This window comes from Rhinatrema bivittatum, chromosome 1, assembly GCF_901001135.1.
Source record: "Rhinatrema bivittatum chromosome 1, aRhiBiv1.1, whole genome shotgun sequence".
Lineage (NCBI taxonomy): Eukaryota > Metazoa > Chordata > Amphibia > Gymnophiona > Rhinatrematidae > Rhinatrema > Rhinatrema bivittatum.
Window position 1 is genome coordinate 253121610 of NC_042615.1, and position 19892 is coordinate 253141501.

The following is a 19892-nucleotide window of genomic DNA, read 5'->3' on the forward strand; positions in this document are numbered from 1 at the left end:
AAACCCCAGCATCTTTTACTAATACTAGTTGCTTGCATGAGGTCTTTTTACACAAGCAAAGTAATAAAGGTATCTGATTTATAGTCCCTTATGAGGTGGGAGATGTTTTCTTCCATTTTGGCTCAAACTTCATGTGGCTCAAGAAAAGGGAGCATTTAGCTTGGAACAGGTTGAGCCGTGTGTGTGTGTGTGTGTATCTGTAGCTTGGAACAGAGTGAGCTGTGTGTGTGTGTGTGTGTATCTATAGCTTGGAACAGGGTGAGCCGTGTGTGTGTGTGTGTGTGTGTGTGTGTATCTGTAGCTTGGAACAGGGTGAGCTGTGTGTGTGTGTGTGTGTGTGTATCTGTAGCTTGGAACAGAGTGAGCCGTGTGTGTGTGGGTGTATCTATAGCTTGGAACAGGGTGAGCCGTGTGTGTGTGTGTGTATCTGTAGCTTGGAACAGGGTGAGCCGTGTGTGTGTGTGTGTGTGTATCTGTAGCTTGGAACAGAGTGAGCCGTGTGTGTGTGTGTGTGTGTGTGTATCTATAGCTTGGAACAGGGTGAGCCGTGTGTGTGTGTGTGTGTGTGTGTATCTGTAGCTTGGAACAGGGTGAGCTGTGTGTGTGTGTGTATCTATAGCTTGGAACAGGGTGAGCCGTGTGTGTGTGTGTATCTGTAGCTTGGAACAGGGTGAGCTGTGTGTGTGTGTGTGTGTGTGTATCTATAGCTTGGAACAGGGTGAGCCGTGTGTGTGTGTGTGTGTGTGTATCTATAGCTTGGAACAGAGTGAGCCGTGTGTGTGTGTATCTATAGCTTGGAACAGAGTGAGCCGTGTGTGTGTGTGTGTGTGTGTGTATCTATAGCTTGGAACAGGGTGAGCCGTGTGTGTGTGTGTGTGTGTATCTGTAGCTTGGAACAGGGTGAGCTGTGTGTGTGTGTGTGTGTGTATCTATAGCTTGGAACAGAGTGAGCCGTGTGTGTGTGTGTGTGTGTGTGTGTATCTATTGCTTGGAACAGGGTGAGCCGTGTGTGTGTGTGTATCTGTAGCTTGGAACAGGGTGAGCCGTGTGTGTGTGTATCTATTGCTTGGAACAGGGTGAGCCATGTGTGTATCTATAGCTTGGAACAGGGTGAGCCGTGTGTGTGTGTATCTATAGCTTGGAACAGAGTGAGCCGTGTGTGTGTGTATCTATTGCTTGGAACAGGGTGAGCCGTGTGTGTGTGTGTGTGTGTGTGTGTGTGTGTGTATCTATTGCTTGGAACAGAGTGAGCCGTGTGTGTGTGTATCTATTGCTTGGAACAGGGTGAGCCGTGTGTGTGTATCTGTAGCTTGGAACAGGGTGAGCCGTGTGTCTCTGTGTGTGTGTGTATCTATAGCTTGGAACAGAGTGAGCCGTGTGTGTGTGTGTGTCTATCTATAGCTTGGAACAGAGTGAGCCGTGTGTGTGTGTATCTATAGCTTGGAACAGAGTGAGCCGTGTGTGTGTGTGTGTATCTATTGCTTGGAACAGGGTGAGCCGTGTGTGTGTGTGTGTATCTGTAGCTTGGAACAGGGTGAGCCGTGTGTGTGTGTATCTATAGCTTGGAACAGAGTGAGCCGTGTGTGTGTGTATCTATTGCTTGGAACAGGGTGAGCCGTGTGTGTGTGTGTGTGTGTGTATCTATAGCTTGGAACAGAGTGAGCCGTGTGTGTGTGTATCTATTGCTTGGAACAGGGTGAGCCGTGTGTGTGTGTGTGTATCTGTAGCTTGGAACAGGGTGAGCCGTGTGTCTCTGTGTGTGTGTGTATCTATAGCTTGGAACAGAGTGAGCCGTGTGTGTGTGTGTGTCTATCTATAGCTTGGAACAGAGTGAGCCGTGTGTGTGTGTGTGTGTATCTATTGCTTGGAACAGGGTGAGCCGTGTGTGTATCTATAGCTTGGAACAGGGTGAGCCGTGTGTGTGTGTATCTATAGCTTGGAACATAGTGAACCGTGTGTGTGTGTATCTATTGCTTGGAACAGGGTGAGCCGTGTGTGTGTGTGTGTGTGTGTGTATCTATAGCTTGGAACAGAGTGAGCCGTGTGTGTGTGTATCTATTGCTTGGAACAGGGTGAGCCGTGTGTGTGTGTGTGTATCTGTAGCTTGGAACAGGGTGAGCCGTGTGTCTCTGTGTGTGTGTGTGTGTGTGTATCTATAGCTTGGAACAGAGTGAGCCGTGTGTGTGTGTGTCTATCTATAGCTTGGAACAGAGTGAGCCGTGTGTGTGTGTGTATCTATAGCTTGGAACAGAGTGAGCCATGTGTGTGTGTGTGTGTATCTATTGCTTGGAACAGGGTGAGCCGTGTGTGTGTGTATCTGTAGCTTGGAACAGGGTGAGCCGTGTGTGTGTGTGTGTATAGCTTGGAACAGAGTGAGCCGTGTGTGTGTGTGTGTGTGTATATCTATAGCTTGGAACAGAGTGAGCCGTGTGTGTGTGTGTGTATATCTATAGCTTGGAACAGAGTGAGCCGTGTGTGTGTGTGTGTGTATCTATAGCTTGGAACAGGGTGAGCTGTGATAGTGTGTGTGTGTATGTGTATCTATAGCTTGGAACAGAGTGAGCCGTGTGTATGTGTGTGTATCTATAGCTTGGAACAGAGTGAGCCGTGTGTGTGTGTGTGTATCTATAGCTTGGAACAGAGTGAGCCGTGTGTGTGTGTGTGTGTGTATCTATTGCTTGGAACAGGGTGAGCCGTGTGTGTGTGTATCTGTAGCTTGGAACAGGGTGAGCCGTGTGTGTGTTTGTGTGTATATATTGCTTGGAACAGAGTGAGCCGTGTGTATCTATTGCTTGGAACAGGGTGAGCCGTGTGTGTATATCTATAGCTTGGAACAGGGTGAGCCGTGTGTGTATCTATAGCTTGGAACAGAGTGAGCCGTGTGTGTGTATCTATTGCTTGGAACAGGGTGAGCCGTGTGTGTGTGTGTGTATCTATAGCTTGGAACAGAGTGAGCCGTGTGTGTGTGTGTGTGTATCTATTGCTTGGAACAGGGTGAGCCGTGTGTGTATCTGTAGCTTGGAACAGGGTGAGCCGTGTGTGTGTATCTATTGCTTGGAACAGGGTGAGCTGTGTGTGTGTGTATGTATCTATAGCTTGGAATAGAGTGAGCCGTGTGTGTGTGTGTGTATCTATAGCTTGGAACAGAGTGAGCCGTGTGTGTGTGTGTGTGTGTATCTGTAGCTTGGAATAGAGTGAGCCGTGTGTGTGTGTGTGTGTGTGTGTGTGTGTGTGTATCTATAGCTTGGAACAGGATGAGCCGAGTGTGTGTGTGTGTGTATCTATTGCTTGGAACAGGGTGAGCCGTGTGTGTGTGTATCTGTAGCTTGGAACAGGGTGAGCCGTGTGTGTATCTATAGCTTGGAACAGGGTGAGCCGTGTGTGTGTGTGTATCTGTAGCTTGGATCAGGGTGAGCCGTGTGTGTGTGTGTGTGTGTGTATCTGTAGCTTGGAACAGGGTGAGCCGTGTGTGTGTGTATCTGTAGTTTGGAACAGAGTGAGCCGTGTGTGTGTGTGTGTGTGTGTCTCTGTTTACATTAGTGGGTCAGATGTGACTGTTGCAACATTGCTGCTACTCAGTAACCTGGGCTGGATTTCAGGCACTGCTGCTGCTGGAATACAACTGGGAGTACACAGCTGCTTCATGCCCTTGGTTGGATTTACGACATCTGGCAAGCCCACTAAGGGACTGGTTTAGTCAAATTTTAAAGGAGGCAAGGGTGACATCTTATCATTTTGAGGTTTCAGCGGCATTAACCGTGACGGTGTTTGTTGCTTGCTGTTCTTAGTGGGCTAGATTTGTATTTCCACCAAAAGAGGGACAAATAAATTGACAGCAGGCCAGTCTGCTTGTACAGTTTTGAAATAGTTCAACTTTTGCCCAAAGATTTGGTTTTCTGCAACTTCAGGAAGGGAAGACATATGTACCTTGAAAACTGCGCAAATTAAAATGTCAGCAGAACATGCTCTGTGATTTTTGCCCTATCCAAAAATGTAGCCCTTAAGGCAAAAGTTCTGTGGCTTTTCTTTTCCTCATTTTTTTAAACTTTCCTCATTTTTCCTGCCTTCAGCAATCTTTGCCACGTCACCTCTCACCACCCCCCAAGGGAGGCAGAAAACCAACCCTTCATCAGCCTGAGGATGGCGTAGCCCCTTCTCCAGGGAGCCCCCTCAGCAGTGCTTTGTGACTGCAGCTGCTTTCCTTTCCTCCCCAGTTCTGAGCACAATACGACCCAGGTCTGACCTGAACCTGCATCCCCCAAACCAGGGCGCACGGGGACAGGCCCACTACCACCACACGCCCACCCTGGCACTTTTTGGTAAAGGGGAGGGGGGGTTCGTAGGAGCTGCTTTCACAGTTTCTTCTTTAGAATTTTTTCCCTATGTGAAAATGCAAGAAATTAAATCATTGGACAAAAAAATGTACTATATCCAAATTTTTTGAGCAAACTGACTTTCAGGCTTCTTATACTTTAGTTTTGCTGCAAAACTTAAATCTGCTCCCTAAATGAAACATTGAAACTTGTTTTTTTTACTGCTGTGTTCAGTCACAACTAAGCATATAACTTATTATTATATTGATATATGCTGTAACTTGTTCATTGTGTCTCACTAAGATGGATATTCTGATATGGCAAGTAATCATATGAATGAATAGATAAATTGGCAGTTCTGTAACCTGCTCTGGGGAGGGGGTCCTCATTGAACAAAACAGTCTCATAAGCAAATGACAGCTTTCACAAATTAAAATCTACTGTAATCGATGAAGATGACAAACAAAGCTGGCAGAAATTTGTTTTCTCATGCAAAATAGCATGCCTATATGATGCCAGGAGTCCTGCAGTCAGAAACGGGGCCCAGAACCCCTCCAGACTAGGTGAAGTCAGCCTGCTTCCTGAGATAGTTCAGTGCCATGCGGCTCAATGGTGAAAGGACTGAGGGCCCTGTTCACCACTGCAGCCCTGGGCTCCTGGAATAGACCTGTGGTGAAACCTGCTAAAACAGCTGCAACCCGTCTTGTCCCTTATCAATATGTGACCGAAGAGGGTCACGAGCTCACCCTGTGCTCAGAACTTAAGATGATAGTTATTTGAACCATGTGAGGTGTACACTGGAAGTCTCTGCATATAGTAAATTACTGCTGCATTAATTGAAAGACCACGAAAGAGAGCCATAGTAAGCCGCTTTGGAATGAGCAAGAGGGAGACTGCTAGCGGCTGGTTCACCTTCATGTGCTGGAATGGTTTTCCAGTGTGATTAGTTTTCAGCTAGTATGGGAAATCTCCATGTTAAGCAACACAACCTAAAACTTAACACTGTCTTTAATCATGCTACTGGCATGGAGTCGGGAATGGCAAACAGATTCCAGTTCTGATTTGTTGCTTAAATCCATCCCAAAAGCTAAAGCCATCTCTGGCACTTTCAGTTCCCCACTGTTTGACTGAGATCATTTTGTACCCTGCCACACTGCCAGTATGCAGCACTTTTCCTTAATCTGGATCTTGGGAGGGTAAGGGAAGGAATATATTGATTTAATCTGTGTTCATTTTCTGGTTTCTCCCTTGCTTCTCCTTCCTACTTTTCCCATCTCCGCGCCTCCTCACTCATGTTATGCATTACTGTTGGTTTTGAGTAGCCAATGGAGGTCAGAATTTACCAGTTTAAAAGGGCACCTGGATTGTCAAAGCTTTGGAGAGCGATGGAGTATCAACAAATAGTACAAACAGGGGCTCTCTGAGAGAGAAACATAGATAAGTGATGGCAAGAAAAGACCATACGGCCTATCTAGTCTGCCTGTCCACACAAAACTCTACTACCCCTACCACTCCCTGAAACATTTCCTCCCCCTTTGAAAATTAGCTGGTTTGCATGCATAAAATTTCCTAATGCATGCAAAGCTGATCATGCATAGGCAATTCAATGCAAATAAAATAATGTAGCTGACAGAAGAAATTTAGCCATGTTATTTTATCGCAGTAAAGTGTAATTATTTGTTCCTTGGGACATCGGGATGCTAACACACATCTCAATGTCCTCTGGAGGCCTGTTAAAGAGACAGGCTGCCAGAGGATGTGGTAATAGCAGTTAGTGTAACTGGGTTTAAAAAAGGTTTGGATAAGTTCCTAGAGGATAAATCCATAAAGTGCTATGACAGTAATTAATAAGCAGTAGTAGCTTGTGATCTATCTAATGTTTGGGTATTTGCCAGGTACTTGTGACTTGGATTGGCCACTGTTGGAAACAGGATACTGGGCTTGATGGACCCTTGGTCTGACCCAGTATGACATATCTTATGTAAATAATAGCCCCCCCCCCCCTATATAAATGTCACCCGGGATTCTTGGTAGATCCCTGCCCACCCCGGGGCTGCCTGTTGAGGCTGCTCTGCAATAATAAAGTTAAAACATTCTTTTAGAAATCATGTGGTATTGCCCTGCAGTTTGGGCCTCGGGCCCTGTAATGTGATGGCAGCCCCAGCCAAGGTAGGCCACCTTCATGTGATTTTTTTTTTTTTTTTTTGGTCACACATTTCTCCCACGATAAAAAAAAATTATGTGGCAAAACTGCCACAATATTTTGTCAGGGAGCTGCAGAATACTGTGGGAACAGCCCCTGTGATATTTGACGCCTCTTATGAGAAAATACTGCAGCTTAGTAAATGGCACCCCCTGAGGCAATGGGGGGATAAAGTGACTTGACCAAGGTCACAGGGAGAAGCAGTAGGATTTGAACCCTGGCTTCCTTGCTTTGTAGCCCCCTGCTCTAAACATTGCAATTATACCAGTGCCGTGTAAGGTTGTCAGTCAAAAAATAGAAACAGATCCGCTCTTTGTTGCACTGAGCCAAACTTTTATAATCATCACATCTTATAAGGGATGCTGACCCCACATTATACAAGTATGATTAATGTCCAACTCATGTGTCAAGGTATAGGGTCTGCCAAAGGTGCATAGTTTTTTTATATGCAAGTAAAAAACACTTTTATCTTGTGAAAGGTGCCTGAAAACTTCTTTCTAAAGTATTTGGAACAACTTATACACAACAGCATTGTAAGTAAATCAGGAGCCCAACACTGCTTGCAGCATCTTTAATGCAAAAGGCTTGCAGGAAACCGTCAGCATCCCTATGTGCAGGCTCCTCCCAGTGCTTCCTTGGAAGCTCAGAGCAGTCATACCAGTGCTTTTACAGGTTGAGCCACTGCTCCATGTAGGTTAGCCCAGCGAGTCCATTATGTGTGTTTAATCAGACGACATCCTTTCTGCAGTTCAACAGTGAGGAAGAGCAGGATTCCAGGCTCTGAGGGCACAGCAAATCTATCCCAGAAACAAAGGCATTTCAGATAAACTTTGCCAATAATTGACATGTCTCCATAGTTCTTTTAATGCATTTTTTAGGTATCCTTCCTGCAAGCAAACAATTTATCTCCTGGTAATATCTGTCAGTCTGTCTATGAACCCCTATGTTACAGTACGTCAGGACCAGACACGTGGATGCAGCATGGTAGGGGGCGGGCACCAAGGTCTGGGGAGCCGGTAGCTAGATATATGCTTTTGCTGACTCAAGGAGACCAACTGCTATACAGCATCATCATAAGGGAACCTTAGTGCCAGCAGCTGGAATTGGAGCTAACGTTTGGCCACACAGGACAAGGCACACAGTTGGCATGCAAAAAAAGGAGAGGGCTCTGCCATCTTTTGCATCAAGGCCTCATGAGCAAAACACTAGTTTTATCTGTATGCCCTCTAAGTATATAGCTTCTCCAACTTGGGTTTGTTTTTTTCCAATATCCTAATAATCATGGTCATCAGGCCTAAAAAACTACTTGATTATGGGGGGGGGGGAAGAAAGAAAGAATGGATTAGAGTATGTGTTAAATGCCTAGACCTGAGGTAGATAATCTGGCCTTTGAGTGCTGCAACAGCTCTGGTTTTCAGGATATCCACAATGAATATGCATGAGAGAGAGAGAGTATTTGCATACAGTGGACGTAATGCATTTAAATACCTCTCATCCATAGTCATTATTGATATCCTAAAACCCAGACTTGTTTGTGGCACTCAGGGATCAGAGTTGCCTACCCCTGAACTAAATCCCTGACTTGTGAAATTCCTGTGAGCACGCGTGAGCAATAGTCATTCAAAAATAAAACAGAAATGTGTGAGAAATAGAGATACAGGCTTTCATTTCTCGGATGCCTCCCCATGTCTTTTACCTAACCACTCGTCCTTCCTACTACTACTACCCTCCATATCTGTCCCAAGTGTGCTCAAAAACTGTTACAATGAAGGCTACTACCACCACCACCACTAGTAGGCCTTTTCAGACCTTGCTGTCTTCAACTTTGCTTCTTACAAGACCAATACTTCAGCCAACACTCCTCCCCACCACCACCACCATCATACCTCATTATCAAGTTTTATAATTTATGTAACCACAAGGTTAGTGGTGCAGTGGTGAAGAAATGATTCCAGCCTCCCCATACTCATTGCCATTTTGTTTACCCATGGTGCATCCATGCAGTTCACCTCAGCTTTCTTGGATGCCTGATACCATGTACCGCTCTGTTCAGGGCTGTAATTGTCACTCCGAGCAGGTTATCCCAGTGCCTATATGGAAGCACCGTGAAGTCACACCGCTGCTGTTCACACCCAGCAGATTAAAAACTTACATCAGGAGTACTTCTCCCCCCCCCCCAACCCCCTTTCATTGCAGTCTTACGCGGGTCACTCCTGTACAAATGGAAGTGCCATCTCCCCTTTCCAAGGTGAACCACACTGTTTTTTTCTTTTCTCCATACCTCTTTGCATATCTGTTGCTTTAATAGTAAATTTAGTGTAACATGCTACCTCTTCTTTCTGCTTACTCTGGCTTATAACTGGGTAAGTCTGTATCCTAGGCCTGAGTCTCACTGAACCATGTTTCCTTGCCATCCAAAAGATAGCCTGAAGTGACAGTATAGTGCATATGACTGCTGGCTGAGAATGTTCTACAAATATTTCATATGGTCGTGTTTTGCTAGTTTGCCTAGCCCCTAGGCTGAGAGGTTTTTCATACTCTGCACAATCCATCCTTTTCTTGATCTACTTTGGCAAAACCAGAGAAATATCTTGAATCCAGTTCTTACTTACATTCAAGTGGTTCACAGACAACTACTCTTGAGAACAACTTCTGATACATTAAGTTTTCCAGCAGCTACAATATGCCGTGTGTCACTTTGAAAGCTATCCTAAAGTGATCTAATTATAGAGCACCCCAATCAAAGATGGAAAAAGTTTATTTGTATGAATTTCCTTCTAGAGTATGGATTCCAAGTGTAAAGTGAGCTAGTTATAATAATATTATAATATAGCTAGACAGCACCTCTTCATCTTCCCCCCTCCTGAGCTTCCTCCGTTGCGTCCTTCCAGCCTCTGTCTTATCTCCAGGCTGAGTGAGACAGGGAGAGCGTGCACTGAGCACTGGCTGTGACTCATTCTGAGTGCTGGGAGCTGCAGCGGCAACAGAGGAGCTCTGGCAGCCCATGTGGCAGCCAAGTTAACTAACCGAGCAAGCTGCTCACATCAGACTGACTTCTCCTTCCTCCTGCACTGGTACATAGAGGGATCTGGCCCATTGTGTCAAGTTCATGTGTGTCTCCACCTCCTCTCTCTCCCCTTTTATAACTTTGGAAGAGAGACTGGTGGGGCTTTCAGTGCATCCCTAGCTCTTTTTGTGACCGCTAGTCCTCTCCATGTCCACACTGCCTGACCCATGGAGGTTAGTGTGCCACACAACAGTTTTTTTGTTAATTTAGGTGTGCCTTGGGCTTGAAAAGGTTGGGAAACACAGCTGTAACTGATTTGACTTGGAACAGAAAATGGCAGGTTTCAGACATACCACACAGGAAAGGATCAGTATAATTTCCGTGCATTCTCCTACATCACGTGTGAAGCATCTCATTTTTTATGGTAGGCATTGTACAGCCATTGACTGGGTCTGAGCGTTCAGCTGCTGTCAAGAGTGGTAAAACAGATTTCAACATTGTGCACACACTGAGTGACAACTTCAGTCTTGGAGCAAGGAGTTTAATGCTGTTGTCTTCTTTAGATAAGGGACAAAACAAGATAAAATTGCTTTTATAATTATGTCATAGGCACTTAGAACACATAAAACCATGAAGAACCTCCTTTTTCCACATTTTTCATGCTTTGTCTATCATTCCTGAAGCATATAAGGTGTGGCAGAAGTTTCTGTTGGTGTAATGGGTCCAGTAGTGTATGGATTGGTGTTAGTGTGCCTTTTTAGCACAGATGCACCTCAGCTGGGATGGAAGAATGGCCAAGTGATTAGAGCAGCAAGCTGAGAGTGCCAGGATTCAAACCCCTTTCTCCCTCTAAACCTCTTTGTGGCCCTGAATAAATCACTTCACTCTTCAGTGCCTCGGGTACAAACTCAGAAGGAGATTTCCTAAGCTGTGAGATGCCATTAACACACTATAAATGCTGAATATTGCGTGATCTCTCACATTTTGACCCAAAACATACCCTATTACAAAGAGCTGTTTTCCATGCATAAATTTTACAAATGCATGCAAAGCAACTAATGCATATGTAATACTTTGCTAATAGAATAATGTGGCTTGCCATAAATTTGGCAAGCCGCGTTATTTTATCTACAACTCAGGAGTTGTAAATATTTTCTCTCAGGAGCATCGGAATGCTAATACATTTCCCAGTGCTCCCACACTGATATTTAAAGGGCATGCAGCATGAAAAAGCACCCCCTGCAAAAGTATAAAAATTCCCCTGGGCAGTCTTTAAAGTTTCCCGCCTTCTGGCAAGGTGGCCCCCTCAGGACCCAAAGTTGAAAAATAATTAAAAAAATAATTAAGACAATGCCCCTCCCCTTTAAATAAATAGTCCACCCTGGCTTCCAAAACACCCCCAAGGCATTCTGCCCCACCCCCCACCCCCAACATGAGAAGTAGTTCCTGGTAACTGGTGCCCCTCCCCCCCCCCCATGCTAGATCTCGCCATACCTTGAGAAAACATCCTTGGTGTCTAGTGGGGCCTTTAGCACCCCCTAGACTCTAGGCTGGTCAATGCCATTTTAAAAAGTGGTGCCGACTAGCCTTTGCCCCATTACGTGATACGGGCAAAGGCTGGTTGGTGCCAGTCCAAACCCTTCTAGACACCAGGGATATCTTCATAAGGTATGGTGGGGGTCCAGGGAATGGGCTAGGGTGGGTGGGGCAACTAGACATCAGAGATTTGTTTCAAGGAAGGGAGGGGTCGGGGGATGGGGAGCCACTAGACACCAAGGACGACTAATGTTACAGAAGGGTGGAGGGCAGGGTGCCTTGGGGGGGGGAGCATTAGAACCTGGGGGGGGATATTTACTCTTTGGGGGCTTATTTTTGAACTGTGTGTGAAAGGGTATACAAAGGGTAGATGTGGTCCAGAGAGAGGTTACTAATATGTGGTGGGATCTGTTCCGAAAACCATTCATGTGAGGCTTAAGGAGCTAAATATGTATACTCTAGAGGAGAGGTGAGATGGGGGGATATGATATAGACATTCATACCTCAAAAGTACAAATCAGGTGGAAGAATCTATTTTTTCCAAATGAAAGAATGCTCGAGAATAAGAGGTCACAGAGATTCCAGAGGTTAGAAAATATTTTTTTCATGGAATGGGTGATGGATGAACAGAATGGACTTGATGGAGACAAAAACAATAATAAATTCAAGAAAGCATGGGGTAAGCGCAGAGGATCTCTAGTGGCAAAGAAGGGAAGAGAAAGCGAGAGATTAAGTGGGGGTCTTTGGCATTGCACCGGGAATGAATTTGGGCAGGGCAGATGGGCTCATTGGTGTTTATTTGCTGTCATATTCTGTGACAGTGGTAGGATCAGGGTTGGGCGGATGCAGTATTGCAAACAACCCGCCCTTTACTCCCTAAAGTGCAGTGGCAAGTGAGGCGGTAAGGATAAAGCAAAAGATGGCTAAAGAAAGCATGAGTTTGCAATATTGCAGACTATTGGGCAGCCAGGTTGGAACCAATACGCTACAAATCCCCAGTAACCAACTAGCTCGATGCCGTCAAATCCAGTAGCCTGTCTCCAACAGTGGCCAATCCAAGTCACAAGTACCTGACAAGTAGTCAAACATTAAATAGATCTCATGCTACTAATGCCGGCAACAAGCATCAAGGCCACAGGGACCGAAGAGATTGGCTATTTGGGCCTCACTAGTATTGGTAGCTTGATGGTAAGATATTGGGGGTCAAGGGACTTGGTATTAGATTAAGATGGGATGTTTTTTACTTATCTACCCAGGATGGTAGAGAACCAATGAAGAAGAAAACAAAATGTAACATGGATAAGGAGTGATGCCATAAAAGCGGTCAAGCTACCTGCTACTGGAATATATCCTTGTAGTGTGAACAGGAATAACTGGGTATACTGGATGGGTCAGTTAGTCTTTCTGCTATCATCTACTGTATTTAACATCATCTATATTACTATATATGTAATTAATTCTGCCTTATCCATCATTCAAGGTAGGGTACATTAAAACAAACATAATGCAAACATTGAATAAATACACATACATCATAATGCACAGACAGTAATCCTTGCTAGCAAATATCCTTCAAAAATAGAGAGCAGTCAGAGGGATTTACAAGATAATCGTCTTCTGTTTTAAATGCTTGTCTGAATAAATATGCCTTTAGATGTTTTTGAAATATTCGGATGTAAATAGTAGAACATACCCTATGATAAAGGCTAAAGAGGTGAGGACTGTTCAGCTTGGAGATGAGACGGCTGAGGGGGGGATATGATAGAGGTCTACAAAATCATGAAAGGACTAGAATGGGTAAATGTTAAACGTTTATTTTCTCTTTCAGATAAGTCCATAAACTGCTGTTAATAGGGAATAGCCACTGCTTGTTGCCGGCATTAGTAGCATGAGATCTATTTAATGTTTGGCTACTTGTCAGGTACTTGTGACTTGGATTGGCCACTGTTGGAGACAGGATACTGGATTTGATGGACCCTTGGTCTGACCCAGTAAGGCATATCTTATGTTCTTATGTACCCTTTCTGGTAGGGTATTTTGTAATATAGGGGCTGCCACTGAAAACTCCTTCTCCCAAGGTTCTGATAGGTGAGCAAAGTGTGATGAGAGGACTTCCAGGAGACTACGGTGTACTGATCTTAGAGTATGAGATGGATTTATAAATGTACAAAATAACAGTTCATCTTGGATCTGTGCTCTTAAGTAATAGTTTCTGTACTAATGTTACAAATTTGTATTTAATAAGCCATTAGTCAGGAAGCCAATGGAGCGACTGTAAAACTGAAATATGGATAAACATATGTATGTGTGTGTGTTTACCACCACTTCACAAACTGTTAAACCAAGCAACTGCAATCATGTTTTCTACAGCAGGAAGCATGCAGAGCTCAATCTGTTAAGCTTGCTTGCAGATTAGCTAGTAGCAGGAAATGAGTTTCCACATAGGAAATGAAGTTATTGATATGTCTTTAGGTACCATACTTGTGTAGGCGAACACTTAGGATATTTGTTTAGGGTCAGGGTTCTTAGCATGGGGTTCATTCATTAATCTCTTCATTTTTCAGATCTGTGCAGTTTGTTTGGAGGAGTTCAAGCCCAAGGATGAGCTGGGAATCTGTCCGTGCAAACACGCCTTCCATAGGAAGTAAGTGCCATACCACTAATACATGTACCCTGGAGTCCTGTTTGCAGGTCTTTAGGGAAAGTGCATTTATCACCACATTTCATATATTCACTAGTCTTTTGTCATATGTTAAAGAGTAAGAATATACAGTATATACATATACTTTTTTTGCCAAGAACTTATTTACTAATTATAATCATTACCAATATACAGAAATAAGACAATTTAGCACTTGGAAAATTCTCGATACATAGAGAAAAGGCAACGGAATAAACCAATACTTATTTCCAAGCTGTCTTCTACACAGAGTTTCACTCTTATGTAAGGGATATTTGTATGTTTTACTTTCCAGTTTGTTAGGCATAGAATTGATTTGATGGTATATTTGGGATTATGAGCTATAAATTAAGTGTTAGACCTTGAATAGCTGCTACTTGTGGCTTCCAACCAGAAAGTCCAGTTGCTAGGGAATAAAAGATCGTCCAATACCACTCAGATTCTATTCCAGGATATGTGGATAGCTGGTTCAGTTTCTGATGGGCCACCCCATATTTTGTATTAATGTTTGTGGCTTAGAAGTACTGAAGGTCTTGGGATAAAATCTTACGCTTTACATTTATTTTATTTTATATTTATTGCCCGCGCCCTCCAAAGTTTGGGTACAATATCACCTACATAAAAAATAGTACATGGATCATACATAAAACCAGACAACAGTCAAGCAACCTCAAATCAGCTGCTGAAAGGTACTCCATACTGCTTAATTCGTATACGGTACGAATGGAGCGGGCATACAGGGAGGAAGTCTGGGCAGGAGGTCGGAAGTGTTCTCTCAAAGGTTTGGGTTCCCTCGCGTTGCCTACGGTTACGGGCTGGGAGTAAGGGAGCTGCTGAGGACAAAGCCCTTTCTCATGTCTTGGCTAGGTGCGCGAGTTTGGGAGATGGAATGTCCGGAAGGTTCTGATTAGACGACCAAAAGGGGTGGGGGGGGGGTTACGTATTGGAGTGTTGTTTCTTGAAGCTAACAAAATGAGTCTTGTTTCCTCTCTGACCAGGGCATCTGGTATGAGCTGCTACATTCCACTGCTCAGTGCATTTCTTTTTTGGAACTAAAATGCATAAAGGGGGGGGGATGGGCATTTTCAAACAGCCCACATAGAGGGTCTCCAAAAACATGTATTGAGTTACAGCAGCTTTCAGAGTGGTCTTCCGTGTGTGAATCTGCTCTGAAAATTATCCCACCAAATTTACCGGTAAATTTACACAGAAACAAGATATAATGCGTGTACATTTATCTGCATATCAGATGAGCAGTTTTGTAAAAGGCACCATTCAACCACTGAAATGTCTTTGAAACTTACCTTCCCTAGCCTCCATAGCATTTATTCAGGAGACCCATCACCGGGGCAGAGATGATAAGGGGAATGGAACAGCTCCCCTATGAGGAAAGACTAAAGAGGTTAGGACTTTTCAGCTTGGAGATGGCTGAGGGGGGATATGATAGAGGTGTTTAACATCATGAACGGGTAGATGTGAATCAGTTATTTACTCTTTCGGATAATAGAAAGACTAGGGGGCACTCCATGAAGTTAGCATGGGGCACATTTAAAACTAATCGGAGAAAGTTATTTTTTACTCAATGTACAATTAAGCTCTGGAATTTGTTGCCAGAGGATGTGGTTAGTGCAGTTAGTATAGTTGTGTTTAAAAAAGGATTGGAAAAGTTCTTGGAGGAGAAGTCCATTACCTGCTATTAATTAAGTTGACTTAGAAAATAGCCACTGCTATTACTAGTAACGGTAACATGGAATAGACTTAGTTTTTGGGTACTTGCCAGGTTCTTATGGCCTGGTTTGGCCACTGTTGGAAACAGGATGCTGGGCTTGATGGACCCTTGGTCTGATCCGGTATGGCATGTTCTTATGTTCTTATTGTTACATTCCCACAAATACCCTTTTCAGTAATTTGCCCCTGCCCCCCGGCACAAGAAATACTGGAGAGTTGGGATTCTGTTTTCTCAGCATCTAATAGTACAAATATTAGATCAATCAAGCATCCGGAGGGCAGATTTTTGATTTTGTGGGTCCTATTGCAAAATTCTCCATTGTTATTAGTAAGTGTTTATTGTCCTCCCTCCTTCCAGATGGAAATGCTGCAAGAGGTGGGGAAACGGTTGGAGGGATATACAGGGGATCCTTTAGTTATAGCTAGGGATTTCAATGTTTCTTTCGACCCGGTGAAAGACACCTCTACGCAGATGGTAGGTGGGCAAGGGAAACCTAGGGAAATATTAAAGCAGTTGATGGCGGACTACCAATTAGTGGATATATGGAGGTTACAATATCCGCATAGTCGGAACTATACTTACTATACACACCCCCATAACTCATATACCCAAATCGATCGGTTCCTAATAAGATTTTATAGCTCAAACTGAGGTGGTCGATATTGAATGCATCACTTGGTCAGATCATGCCCCAGTCCTTTGGACTTTATTAGGACATCCAGGAGAGGAGGGGCGCAAATTCTGGAAACTAAATGATTATCTACTGAAATTGAATCCTTATCAGGAAAGACTGGGGGAGGTGCTGGAAGATTATTTTGGGTTAAATGGGGGAGAGGAGGTACCCCCCACGGCAGTATGGGAAGGTACGAAGGCAGTTGTACGAGGTCATCTCAATGGTATGGGTACTTATCATAAAAAACAAATGAATAGACAGAGAGAGAGAGACCCTAGTATTGGAGATAGCTCGGCTTGAAAACAGGCATAAACAAAATCCAGGATCTATACACCCTGGGATACTACAAGGGAAACGGGAGGAGATAACAGCCCTGCATACTGTGGCGATTGCCCATAGCCTGGACCTTCTTAAACAAAAATATTACAAATTTGGGGATAAAAGTAGTAGACTTCTAGCACGCCAATTGCGAACTTGAACCCTTAAAGGTATGATATATCACATAAAAGCCAGCACGGGAGAAATGCTCACAAATCCTGAGGAAATAAGGACCAGGTTTCAAACATTCTATGGGAAATTATATACCCTGGAGGCATCGGCGACCATGGCGGACATTTACGAGTACTTAGAGGGGATAGCCCTGCCTACTCTATCCATCCAGAATCAACGTACCCTGGGGAAACCTATCTCTGAGTTTGAGGTAGATTGGGCCATTAAGGATCTCAAGTCCGGGAAGGCCCCAGATTTGATGGATTTACCCCACTATTCTACAAAAAATACAGGCATATTTTAAGAGGACCATTAGCCCGTATGTTTAATTTTATTTGAGATGGAGGGCAGTTGTTGCCATACAGTAATGTTGCGGGGATAACATTGCTCCCTAAGCCGGGGAAAGATCCTATTAATTGTGCTTCCTTTAGGCCCATTTCGTTAATCAACACTGATTTGAAAATTTTGGCCAAAATATTGGCTTTTCGCCTGAGGAGCAGAATTCAGGGGGTTATACACACGGACCAAGCGGGTTTTATGCCGGACCGAACCACGGCAGACAATATCAGGAAGCTTATAGATTTAATCTATAGCTTTAAGCGAGCAGGGCAGCCCACAATCTTCCTCATGCAGAAAAGGCCTTTGATAAAGTATTCTGGCCCTTTTTATTCGCGGTCATGGATAAGGTGGGCCTTGGGGGATATTTCTCTGTGGGTCAGGGAGCTATACTGAGATCCTCTAACGTGTTTAAAAATCAATCATAGCCATACACAGAACTTCAAGGTACAGAGGAGGACTTGGCAGGGATGTCCGTTGTCTCCTCTGTTATTTGCTCTTAGCCTGGAACCATTTATTTATTTATTTATTTATTTATTTAGGGTTTTTTTTATTTAATTTAATTTGCTAAGACAATAAGGCAGGACCCGGAGGTACATGGTATCTCAGTAGGTTTAAATCAGTACAAAATATCACTTTATGCAGATGATATTGGGGCAGATTTTCAAAGGGGTACGAGCGTACCCCCAAAAAACCTGCCCCAAGCTTCCCCTGCGCGCCGAGCCTATGTTGAATAGGCTCGGCGGCGCACGCAAGTACCGTGGCTTTCCTGAGGGGGGCATGTCGCGGCCGTTGCGTCATTGGGGGCATTCCAGGGGCAGGGCCGCGGGCGTAGTTCCGGCCCAGAGGCGTTTCGGGGGCATGGCCGAGGCCTCCGAAACTGCTCCCGGGCCGGGGAATCGCATGCCGGCAGTCAGCCATCGCGCACGAGTTACGCCTGCCTGAGGCAGGCGTAACTTTTATAATAAAGGTAGGGGGGTTTAGATAGGGCTGGGGGGGTGGGTTAGGTAGGGGAAGGGAGGGGAAGGTAGGGGGAGACGGAAAGAAAGTTCTCTCCGAGGGAACGGAGGCAGGCTGCCGATTTTGCGCAGCCTTGCGCGCACCAACACTGGATTTTAAAAGATGCGCGCGGCTATGCGCTTATCTATTAAAATCCGGCGTACTCTTGTTTGCGCCGGGTGCGCGAACAAAAGTACACGCGTGCATACTTTTTAAAAATCTGCTCCATTATCTTTTCATTAACACACCCTCTTATCTCACTACACAGGTCCTATTCGTTATTTGGGAATCACTCTAGGGCTGGATTTAGAGGAGCTGGCACAGATTAATTATCATCCCTTAGTAAGAAGTCTAATGGGAGATCTGGATAGATGGGACAGATTGCCGCTCTCATGGTTTGGAAGGGTAAATACGATTAAAATGAACAATTTACCTAGACTGAGATACTTATTCCAGGCGCTACCCTGCCTCCTTCCTCAGCATGAGCTGAAGCCACTACAACGGAAGCTGTTCTATTTTATTTGACAGCAGAGACCGCTGAGGGTTGCTAGGATGGTACTATACCGGAACAGACGGGAAGGGGGGATAGGGCTGCCATCCTTGGTACACTACTATGTGGCATCCCAAATTAAAGCTGTGATAGACTGTCATGATTCAGCTTCAACCAAACAATGGGTAGGGATGGAGCAAGTGTTAGTTGCCGGGCCCCCGTTATATAACATATTCTGGTCGGAGGGACTAACATATCAGGAAATTATACTCAACTCTCTCACCCATCCGCCATTTGAGAGCCTTTGTTACTGGGAGACTGAACCCCATTTTTCATAGATGGGAAAGGTTGGGTCTTACATGTTTGGGACAGGTCTGGCAAAATGGGGTGATCCCCTTTGGGCAGTTGCAACGAACCTATGGCCTGCCTAACACTGACATTTTAGCCATTGCCCAGCTGGTACATTTTCTGGCCTCCAAGGGAGTGACCAAGGATCTGCAGCAGGGCCAATCCCTCTTTGAAGGGTATTGCATTTTGGCTGGTAGAGTCTGGAAATATATCTCTAAGACCTACCAATTGTTGGTTGGCCCGGATAACCTGAAGGGGACACATATTGCTGCTTGGGAGTCGGATCTGGGAGCCACATGGGCTAGGGATAAATGGAAGGAGTGTTTTCGCAATCTGGGACTGGTCTCGATGTTGGCAGCTTTGCTGGAAAATAGATATAAACTGCTATTCCGCTGGCATTATTCGCCGGCCAGACTAGCCCGGTGGTCTCCAGATCGCTCCCCTTTACGCTGGAGAGAATGTTCCCGAGTTGGCACCTTTTTCCATATGTGGTGGAGTTGTCCACACATACAAGAATTTTGGAAAGTCTGTCAGAGTTTGATGGAGAGTGTACTGGACGTCAGGATCCCGATGCAGGTGGAGTTCTGGCTATTGGGACTTCCTTATGAGGGTTACACTGATGACCAACACACTTTGTTTTTGTTTGTGACTACTGCAGCGCGAATGTTGGTGGCAGCAAACTGGAAGTCAAACATTACACCAAGCCGCCCACAGTTACTAGTTAAATTATGGCATATTTATAAGCTGGAATATCTGACGGCTATTAGAAGGGATTCCCTACCTAAGTTTTATAGGACCTGGTCACATCTAAAGTATTATCTGCAGGAATGATGTGGTACATGGGTATCACGCTGGCCCCCACAGGTCGGTAGCGGTCGGGAGGGACAAGGATTTAGTCGGGGAGATAGCAGGGGGGAGAGGGCAGGGGGGGGAGGGTAAGGCGGGAGGGGCAAGTGACAAACTTTGGATGTATAGTCTCAATAGTTAGCCACGTTTTATTGGCAAAATATGTTGAAAGATAACTGAAGTCGACTATGTGCATGTGTCAGTACTATACGTTGACAATGTGTTGTATATGAAGTTTTATTG

At 44.7% G+C, this 19892-nt stretch overlaps 1 protein-coding gene across 4 annotated transcripts in view; it reads left to right on the top strand.

The window, feature by feature from the left end:
• The window catches only part of RNF24 (ring finger protein 24), a 140152-nt gene that overhangs the window by 112825 nt on the left and 7435 nt on the right, over positions 1–19892 (top strand). For 3 of the 4 annotated variants that reach the window (XM_029593520.1, XM_029593503.1, XM_029593528.1), the window contains exon 5: positions 13624–13703. In XM_029593520.1, the coding sequence (XP_029449380.1) occupies positions 13624–13703 (80 nt within the window). Of the gene's footprint in view, positions 1–13623; positions 13704–19892 lie in introns of those variants that run through there. The other variant, XM_029593510.1, reaches the window with a different exon arrangement.